At 32.9% G+C, this 11,647-nt stretch overlaps 1 protein-coding gene across 1 annotated transcript in view; it reads left to right on the top strand.

Annotated features, from left to right (window-relative positions):
• LOC127835354 (uncharacterized) overlaps positions 1-10,090 on the top strand; it is a 19,484-nt gene extending 9,394 nt beyond the window's left edge. Inside the window, exon 2 of the mRNA XM_052361735.1 lies at positions 8,163-10,090. Coding sequence (XP_052217695.1) covers positions 8,163-8,176 — 14 coding nt within the window. The 3' untranslated portion in view covers positions 8,177-10,090. The remainder of the gene's footprint in view (positions 1-8,162) is intronic.
• The last annotated feature ends 1,557 nt before the right edge of the window (positions 10,091-11,647 follow it).

Here is an 11,647-nt window from a genome sequence, read left to right as displayed (position 1 = left end):
AACCTTACGTCATAGGATGTATAAACACACACAGACAGCAGCAGTCTACATATACAGTTGGTTCTAATGTGTGAAATGTAGACACTATCGCAACAAGTACAATTCTGTACACGTCAGTTTTAAATTGAATATCAAGCAAACGTTTTGGGGTTGCATTTTGTACTTTTATCGCGTGTAAGATGTTAAAATATATTGCAATTAAGGGGAAAACGCATTAATAACAAATATATGTCTAATAACAATTGTATTGTTAAGCAATGACGAAATCTATATGTTGCTTGACGTATTCAAAAGCTATGACTTAGACGTATTCCGAATGTTGGACATTATTGCTGCCATCAACATCGTAAACACAATGGTGTAGTGGTGAAGTACAATAAGAGTTGTTCCTTTGTTGCAAAGACAGATAGCATACCAGCTCAAAAATGAACGATTGAAACTTAAATTGTTAAATTGTCACTGTGGATTATTGTGGATTAAAGGAAACATTTTTAACAATGAAGTGTTCTTATTCTTTGAGGAACTTTTCCATGCGTATCAAAGGCTTTGACTATTAGCCTATTTTTATCAAAACTGTTATAATCACGTTGTCTCTTATTCATAAACGCCTTTGAAAACTATTACCCAGGTATATATTTTGATTTTTTTTTGCAATATTCCTAAAAAAAATAGCTCAACGTGGGCATCACTTAATGTCATAAACATTGCAATAGCATGACAAAATGAGGGATCTTGAAATATTTTTTTGAAGAGGCTGAATAGATATTATTTACTAAGGCAACATGCGCTTGTTGCGATGTTCATGATCCCCACTCTTGTCGGGGGCGGAGGGAGGGCGTATTGGGGAGCTGACTGTGTTTAAGTGACGTCAGTTGAAACTGACTTCCGAAATGGCGTCGTTTTGATGATGTTCACCAAGGGGTAATTTGTATTTCTACGCGGTAAGCCACTTTATTGTATTGTTATATTCGTTAAACAGGAATACTCCCTTTCGGCTCTACGGTGTTTGAGCTTCCCTCAGTTTTTTTTGTTGTTTTTTTGGTTCAAGATCGTAGACGTCGGAATAAAAAAACTTATTGAAGAAAAATCGTCCATAAATTTGTTGTTTACTGATGTAACCTTCGAGTCATTTGATGTACTAATATCATTTTATCTCTTTTAATACATGGTATTTTCGCATCTGTATTGTAAAATATAACAAAAGAAGATATTTTATTTTCCCGACGCGGTTTTATGTCTAAAAATTAATTTATTGCCAAAATATATTGGTTTAACCCCTCTTTCTGGAACTGACTTTCTTTTAAGCATATTTCAGACTCACTTTCAAATGACAAATACCTTTTTCCTATGTTAAAGAGACTTTTCACGTTTTGATAAATTGACAAATTCGAAAAACATTGTATCAGATTCACAAATGATCGTTGTAGTTATGATATTTGCAAGGAAAGAGTAACAATAAGCATTTACCATGCTTCTAAAATATGCATGATATGCTTCTTTTGACGATTTAAAAACCTGCAAATATGAAGCGTTACAAACGCGAAACGATTGAATAATTTGGTGTGTTTTGTTGTTATCGTTATATTTTGTGACACTAGGAGGATCCCTATGTAAAGTATAAAATACATCACTAACCGAATGAGCTCAGATGTCCGATTGGTTTATTTACTAGACTTTTACTCAAAAGGTCAGTGGTTTGAGCCCAATTGAGGATTAATTTTGTTTAATTTCTGTAATGTTATTCTTGTTTTTTTTACTAGAGTTATTAAGTTCCAATGTTTACATTTATCAAGTTAAAGCATTAAATGACAGACGTCAATACATGCAAAAATCTGTAAAAAGGTCCCTTTCAAGTGTTTGACACCAAATACCTATCCCTCGTTAATAAAAATATATGTGTACTTCAATAGTATAGTTGTATAGCCAGTAATGTTGTTTAATATAAGTCTTTTCTTAATCACGTTACTTTCTGTAGACTTAAAATAATGCTGTACGAAAAACCAACCGACCAACTGAATCAAGTTCACGAGGATGAGTTGCGGGGTGGCTGATAAAAGAGATAATAGAAAGATTTACAGCACTTTTCAGTACTATAATGAATTTAATGTATTCTATGACGTGTCGACCTGATTCTGAAATGAACATTTGTTTAACCAGTCGTTTTACCGTCTTTTCGGATGATGCAAATCTCAGAGGTATAGTAAGCCCGTCTTTTCGGATGATGCAAATCTCAGAGGTATAGTAAGCCCGTCTTTTCGGATGATGCAAATCTCAGAGGTAAAGTAAGCGCATCTTTCGTTGCAGTATATGTAATAAGGAATTCGAAAATGGAGGAAAACTGATATACCATTCCCTATTTATGGAACACACGAGTTTAAATGATAAATATGCCAGAGATAATCCTTCCACAGAGCCGGACTACAACATTATATAAGGACACATGAACCTAACAAAAACATGTAGAGCTGATGTTTGTATTTTTTTATAAAGTCTACATAGACAAGACATTAAAAAACATAAATAAATCCTTCATCTTCCTTTCTTCCTCCTATTTTCAAGTGAACTCAGCACTTAAATACATGTTTAAAGAATAATTTGGCTTGGAATTCGTCATGCATTGGACATATTAAAATTACTTAAGATTAGCAGCAAATGATGGAAACAAACGATTTAACCTATCTAGGTGAACGAATTCTGTATTTCTTCAATATAACAGTCGTAAATAATATGTATTTCCATAAGTATACAAGAAGAATACAATACATGTATATATTGATCACTTCGACTGAATTCATAACGTGTATTGCCTTTGCACACATCTTTATATCCACCAAAAGTTCACTTATTCAATAATGATAAATTCACCAACTACAGAACTTTCTTAAAAGTAGGTCGTCGAAAATATGTCACATCAAGGTTACTAACGTGTATCCGTGTTGGTGTGACAAACAAATGGCAAACCAAATGCCAGTGTAGTCAATCAACAGTTAATATTTAAGTTTACAATTAAAAACACTAGCCACTATTTTCTAATGAAATTCTACATTGTTTACATTTATAAATAGCAAAAATAATGTCAAGGTCGTTCTTTGTGTAAATTCCTGTATCTCAAAACGGATTGACCTACTTGCTACTGCAAGCTAAGGAAATCCGACCAATCAGAGCAATGTTTTTAAAAATACTGTCAGCCAATAAAAATCCCGCTTTCTAACAGCGTTAGGCACGGCGTTGTCCAACTAATGTGTATTGCGTTTTTAACCCCCTTTGAATAATAGAGTAAAGCTATTTTTAAACTACTAGATTTTTATCGAAGCACCGCATCCACAGCAGCAGCAGTAGCAGTAGTAGTAGTAGTAGTAGTAGTAGTAGTAGTAGTAGTAGTAGTAGTAGTAGTAGTAGTGGTAGTAGTAGTAGTAGAAGTAGTAGAAGTAGTAGTAGTAGTAGTAGTAGTAGTATCAAATTAACAACAACAACAACAACAACTACTACTACTTCTACTACTTCTTCTACTACTACTACTTCTACTACTACTACTACTACTACTACTACTACTACTACTACTACTACTACTACTACTACTACTACTACTACTACTACTACTACTACTACTACTACTACTACTACTACTAACTACTACTACTACTACTACTACTACTACTACTACTACTACTACTATCTACTACTACTTACTACTACTACTACTAACTATCTACTACTACTACTAACTAGCTACTACTACTTACTACGACTATTACGTCTACTACTACTACTTCTACTACTATCTACTACTACTACTACTACTACTTCTACTACTACTACTACTACTACTACTACTACTACTACTACTACTACTACTACTACTACTACTACTACTACTACTACTACTACTACTACTACTACTACTACTACTACTACTACTACTACTACTACTACTATCTACTTCTACACTACTACAACAGCTACTACTACTACTACTACTACTACTACTACTACTATTACTTACTACTATACTACTACTCTACTACTACTACTACTACTACTACTACTACTACTACTACTACTATTCTACAACAGCTACTACTACTACTACTACTACTACTACTACTACTACTACTACTACTACTACTACTACTACCGACACTACTACTACTACTACTACTACTACTACTACTACTTACTACTACTAACAGCTACTACACTACTACTACTTACTTCTACTACTACTACTACTACTACTACTTCTACTACTACTACAACAGCTACTTCTACTACTACTACTACTACTACTACTACTACTACTACTACTACTACTACTACTACTACTACTACTACTACTACTACTACTACTACTACTACTACTTCTACTACTTCTACTACTTCTACTACTACTTCTACTACTACTATTATTTTTACTACTACTACTACTACTACTGCTGCTGCTATTAATCGGGAGTTTTATCTTGGATTTAAACTAATAATAGTCGGCAGATTGGTCTCGAGTTAAAGTATCCGGTATTTGGATAGATCCTCTATTATATTAAACTCAATATGTTCTGTCGACAACGAGGTCTTGTGTTTTAAATATATATGACCAATTTACATTATAGTCACACACAGACATAAACTAATTTTTATTTCACTTACACATTTTCTCAGTTGTTTTCGCTGTAAAAATAATTGCCCAAATTGAAACCAATACTATTCTTGTGCAAATGTTGGTTATTTTCTTGTGTGTGTTGAACATCCATCTTTCAAATGAATTATTTCATTAGTTCTTTGCTTACAATCATATTATCTTTGGACAAAAGATTGCATTTTCCTACAAACCCTAAACGACGATATGTTTGCTTTTTGCCATCATATTTGAAATAGAATGTGTTTGTTTTGGTGCGCGTGATTGACAATAAAATCACTATAAAATATGGTGTAAACACATTTCATGTAGTTAGATTTATATGCAGCGTATAATGTAACGTTATTTAACAGCGGTTTGTACAATACTTTGATATATTTGGACCACTACACAGCTAGCGCAACATATCGGTATAGCCGAAAGACTGTCCCATGTGTATATCAAAGTATAGCGCACACCGCCTTTAAATAAGATTTGTTTTATATACCCATTATACCTATCATACTCCGTTCGATTTTTGAAATATTTTCTTGTAATATACATGTCAACGGTAAGTGCGCGAAAGAGCTATTTAAGCAAGCGAGAATTTAGAAAGTTATTTTAAATAAGTTTTAAAAATTGGACTTATTATTTACCCTCGTTTTTGCAGATCAATAGTATGTACGGTTTTAACACGATGTAGATCATATCAAATTTTAATTAAAACTACGTTTGGAACAAACTTGGAAATTTTGGGTTAAACTCGCTCCGTCCAATACGGAATATAAAGAATCATCACGGTAGAAAATTGGTCACGTGGCACGAATGACGACAGGCGCGCGGATGATATAAAAACTGTTGTATGATATTACATGTATTTACATCTTCCCACTATTCATCCTTTTTTTCATCCTGTGTTTTATATGATATTCTGTATTCCTTACAATTTTAATTTACAAGCTATCATGTTTACACATGTACCTTGTTTACTTTATTATTCTTTGTGTAGACTATATTCCTAATTAACAGTTTAAGTATAGCAATAAAGATATCGCTAGCAACTTGTGTTTTGTATATTCAACATAAAGCTGATTTCGGCAGTTGAATTAAAGATTGATACGTTCATTCAAAGAAATGGTTCATAAAATACTATCTGCAATAAAAAGAATTCCTTCAGCGAATAATGTTCCTGTCACTTAATATCAATACTTTTGCCTCTGAGGATGAAGTGTTAATACTGGTACCTTAAATAATACGGATGAAAGCATGTTTTAACTGACTTATAAAGCCACATTCTTTACCTTATTGCATCATATAACTGGACTGTGTCAAAATCACATGTTCATGTTACTTTTCTGTAATTGTAATAAGCGATAAAATTATAACTTTGCTATCGAATATTAAAAATATGGTTCCCGCAGTGTTAAATGTGACAAAAACTATGTTTTAAGGTTGTACTAAAGACAACCATTAAGTGATAAGTAAATGTCGCTTGTTTCAAATTTACATTTTAAACATAAAAGTGTTATCATCGTGACGTTAACACATGAATGCATAAAATTCGATTCCCAACGCGTTTTCGGCATCAGTGCATATAACAAACTTCGGTTTAGAATTTGTAATACGGTACGAAGTATTGTTGCTACTTTTTTCTAGTAAATTGTGAATAGTGAAATTCAGAATAGTTTACGTGTGTATTATATAGAATGTAACGTATGCTATTATGTTTAAGTTGTTTGCGAAGCTTTGGGGAGCAGTAATCAACGTATTATACACCAGTGTACTATTCGAATAGTTTGTGGATCATGTTCCTTTTTTAGACAAAGTTGAAAAGAAATGCAATAAACAAAACTTTAATTTTAAACAGTACACGTTAGTCCTTTTAAATGGATCGGTCGTGAATATGAAAGTGAATATGAAAGTATATATATACATATATCTATAAATGGGAATATGTATGTCTGTTTGTATGTCTGTGTATCTGGTTGTTCATACACCTTTCTCCCTATATATATTAGAGAGAGAGAGAGAGAGAGAGAGAGAGAAGAGAGAGAGAGAGAGAGGATAGAGAGAGAGAGAGAGAGAGAGAGAGAGAGAGAGATAGAGAGAGAGAGAAGAGAGGAGAGCAGAGAGAGAGAGTAGAGAGAGCTCTCTCTCCTCTCCTCTCTCTCTCTCTGCTCTCTCTCTCTCTCTCTCTCTCTCTCTCTCTCCTCTCTCTCTCTCTCTCTCTCTCTCTCTCTCTCCTCTCTCTCGAGAGAGAGAGAGAGAGCATTTAAATTAATAATTGGGAAATCTAGGATCATAGTCCAGTTTAGAGTGAGTTTGAAAATCTTAAATTTTTCCTTAGATCATATTCAATTTGGTAATCATTACAGCCAAGTCACATATAAACACGTTGCCGTGGTAACGAGTCCAGAGTGATTGCAAGTTGAAATAAAAAAATAAAAAATAACAAGTTGTTTGTTCTTGATCTTAAAAATATATCTTTCATGTAATCTTCAGGTAACAACAAAAAGGATATGAGCAAAATGTATTTATCAAATTGGTGTTGCAAATGTTATTTAAGGTATTATTATTTGCTTTAAAAAAGTTTTTATACTTGAGATGTTCTGTATTGCAACAGTAATTTATTACACGAACAGATATATATATATATATATATATATATATATATATATATATATATATATATGGAGAAAGATATGCGTGAACAACCAGATACACAAACATACAAACAGACAGACAGACAAACATAGTCCTATTGGAGACTACGGCGTGTGCGCCTAGCTACGGTGCAGAATGAAGCAGACATACTGTGAAATCCCCATCCCCCCCAAAAAGATGGTTCATTCACAGTTATATACCCCATACTTTCACCGCAACACATCTTCCAATGTTCGAACAATTTACATACACAGAAGGGACAGTTACATGAACATTTATTACAAACATGAAACCATAGTTGTATTTGGGCAAGATCCGATAAGGATTCATAAACTACTCTAACACTATTACAGAGACACAGTGGATATACGTTGGGTCTAGAAGATACAGTGAACTTATGAGTACATTATACATGTTTACAGAGTTAATCATTATTGTTAGAGTTCAAGGAAACAAATTTATTTAAAATCACTTGATACAATACTTAAATAAGTACACAGTTTATCATTTATATTGGTTTATTTTTATTAATGTATTCAATTATCATGGTAATATTGATGCATCGTTAACAGAATAAAACACATGTACTAGCGCAATTTTACCCTAATATAGTAAGAATGTAAGATGCCTCATTAAGAAAACCCACCTAATTTCGTAAGAACTTGCGCGCAAGTATTGCAATTGTATCTTTATAGTTTCAGATTTCAGAGAAAGTGATAACGATTTTGATAATCAAATTGTTATTTGTGGCAATCGTGACTCAAATCAAAACAAAGATATATTTACCGTAAATTCATTGATCAAAATATATTATCATATTATGTACTTGTAAACAAGGCGCTAAATTGTATGTTTGTATGACAGCATTTAAGATTTTTATTTTCAGACACAGAAGACTGAACAGCTGATAACATTATGAATTGCCAAAGTCCTTATTGGGAAAATCAACCTTTGTATTATTTATGTTGGTCGTCATAATTTATATAATATTGTTATTAAACTGGTAGTTTTGTTATGTTTTTAATAATGACATGTACGTGGTCTGCCACAATCAAGTGGTGTTTATACACTAAGTTTCTCACTGATCGCGGTGTTATCCCGTGTATCAACCATATGAGGTTGTATCGGGTAGATGGCTTGATTCTCATAGTCTTTCAAAATCCAGTACACCTTATAACATGCAACTTATAAACATGGACAAGTAGTTTTTACTCATACATGTAGAGAAATACACGATTAAACATGTATATTTTAAGATTTATTAAGCACTGTACATAATTATTTGCATCATCTTCTTGGAGCACCATTATAATGCAAAATGCTGAAATTGACAATCAGAAGAGTTAATGAATAAATAAAATATAGTATATAATAAATAATGCTTATAATACATTAAAGTCAAATTCATTAATAACAATAATAATTATTCAAATGTTAATTTATAAAAACCTTTTAGAATTAAAAACTTGCGTGGTATTTAAACGTTGGGATATGGTGGGGGATATGTCAATACAGTTAGCTTTGTGTAAGTATGGTTCGCCTGCGGGCAATATATTTGTATTCCTTTACTTGACCTGTACGGACGAAGTATTCTAACTTACACAAGTAATTCCATATTCATGATTTTATTCTTATTTGTGATGCATGGTCACGTATATACAGGATTATATTCGTCATATGTATGTTGTAAGAACAATAAACTGTTTCCAAGAACAACAAATAGTGCGCAGATATTATTCCTTGTCAGAACGATAACAGGTGTACTTCGTTTGTGTTCTCTCAGATTATGATCGTTAGTTTTGGAACTCTCTCTGTCTCACTCTGTTTTGATTCAACTCTGTTTTAATGCTAACTCTGGTTTGATACTCACTTAGCTTTGATACTCATTCTGCGTTGATACTAACTTTGCTTTAACATGTTCTCTCTTATGATCATCACTATTCTGTGAAGTCACTTAGGTATAGTATTCTCTCTCTCTTTCTTGATACTTCGCTAAGAAACGCACTCTGCTTTGCTACTCACTCCATTTGAAATCTAATTCTGCTGTGATATTCACTCTGCTTTGATATTCGCTGTGCTTTGATATTCACTCTGCTTTGATATTTGATGTACTTTGATATTCACTCTGCTTTGATATTCACTGTGCTTTAGTAATCCATCTGCTTTGATATTTGCTCTGCTTTGATATTCGCTATGCTTTGATAATCCCTCTGCTTTGATATTCACTGTGCTTTAGTAATCCATCTGCTTTGATATTTGCTTTGCTTTGATATTCGCTATGCTTTGATAATCCCTCTGCTTTGATACTCGCTCTGCTTTGATAATCCCTCTGCTTTGATACTCATTCTGCTTTGATACTCACTCTGTGTTGATACTCACTCTTCTTTTATACTCACTCTACTTTGATACTCACTCTACTTTGATACTCACTCTACTTTTATACTCACTCTGCTTTGATGCTCACTCTGCTTTGATACTCACTCTGCCTTGATACTCACTCTGCTTTGATATTCGCTCTGCTTTGATATTCGCTCTGCTTTGAAAATCACTTTACTTTGATATTCGCTCTGCTTGATACTCACTCTTCTTTGATACTGACTTTGCCTTTAAACGTTAATGTTGATTGTGTACGAACAGTTCACATACAAAGAGACTTTGAGCATCCTGTTCGCAACTCCAACTGTCAAAGTCAGCAATAATCTAGCTTTACGAGGGCATTTGTTTTATATTTATAGATGCCTTACTTATTTAAATGTTTGTTGTTTGAACTCACACGTGTTGTAATGTTTGTTGTTTTAACTCACATGTGTTTAATGCCTGTTGTTTGAACTCACAGGAGTTCAAATGTTTTTATTAAATTCGTATTATGAAAAAGTTTATAAATTGTGTGTAAAATAACTGTAGCATAGTATACCTTTAAATGAATGATAATACAGACTTGGTCAGTATTGCAAAAGATACATGAGCCTTCTTCCGATGAGAACCCCTTTCAATTCAAGAACAAGAGTGTTAATTACCTTTATATTGTGCCCTGCGTATTGTCAGACAAGTAATATACATGGAATTGTTTCAACAGTCACAAAACGGTTGCCATCTTGTGACAAAGTTAACCTCAAAATGCTTCTCATATAAATACCTAGTTTGATGATTACACCTTATGTAACTTTCGAGTGATTGCTATACACTCAACGTTTATGTTAACATTATCTTTACAAACTTGTACTTCTGTTCTTCATCGCCAATCACCAACATTAACTATGCAGTATACAAATCAACTCCTTGATAATTTTATCAATAATTGCACTACATGTTTATGCACTTTGTTTCTTTGAAACTCAACACAATGGCATGAACGACCGATATTATGCCGAAAAGAAAATCAAAACTAAATAAAGTGTTGAGCAGGGCATTGAATGCTGCCTCACTTTGGTGTGTCTTTTAATGGTCGAGAAACATTCTGACATACACAAATTAAGTTCGAATATGTGTTTTCGTTTTTGGTCAGCCCGGGTGATTAAAAAATATTAAAGGGATCTTTTCACGTTTTGGTAAATTGACAAAATTGAAAAAAGTTGTTTCAGATTCGCAATTTTTCGTTTTCGATTGAATAATTTAGAGAGTTCTGTTGTTGTCGTTCAATTTTGTGAAACTACGAAGATTGCTTATATAAAGTATAAAATACGTCATTCATACATGCTTGGAAGGATGGCCGAGCGGTCTAATTGGTGTTTACTCCAGGACTCTGGGGGTCACTGGTTCGAGCCCTGATACGGTCTACTTTTTTCCTTTTATTAATTTTATTCTTGTTTTTTTACTGAAGCTTTTTACATCCAATGTTTACATTTATCAATATAAATCATGTAATGACAAACTTCAAAATATGTCAAAATCTGTGAAAAGGCCCCTTTAAAAGGTTTACCCCAGATAGTGTGGTGTATGCTGCTTTCTCAAACGCACTGCAGTCTATAACGATCTACACGATAACTACAGGATCAATCTTAAACAATTTGAGACTTTTTAATTTACTTATTTATCGATGGGGACTAATATTCAACGAATATAATATTAGTGGACAGTAGTTTAAGAACGTCAGAAAACCATTGAAGTGACAACGTGTTTATAAATGTATCCATATGCTATATCTAATAATTCTAACGACTTCATAACTAATTCGATTTAAATTCCTAAAAGTCAGTGACGTTTTATAAGTTAAATGAGATTGATTCTACTCTCAATTAGAAAGAGGGCTATTAAAAGAATAACAGACAAACTAAGATTAGTTTTACGGGTATAAAGAAAATAATAAAAATAAGTTCTCATGGATAGCAGGGTGTCTCTTTTACACGGATAGCACAATACTAATGTAATATG

This window comes from Dreissena polymorpha, chromosome 6 (genome assembly GCF_020536995.1).
Source record: "Dreissena polymorpha isolate Duluth1 chromosome 6, UMN_Dpol_1.0, whole genome shotgun sequence".
Taxonomy (NCBI): domain Eukaryota; kingdom Metazoa; phylum Mollusca; class Bivalvia; order Myida; family Dreissenidae; genus Dreissena; species Dreissena polymorpha.
Note: the sequence above shows the minus strand (reverse complement) of the source record. Positions and strands in the feature narration are given on the sequence as shown.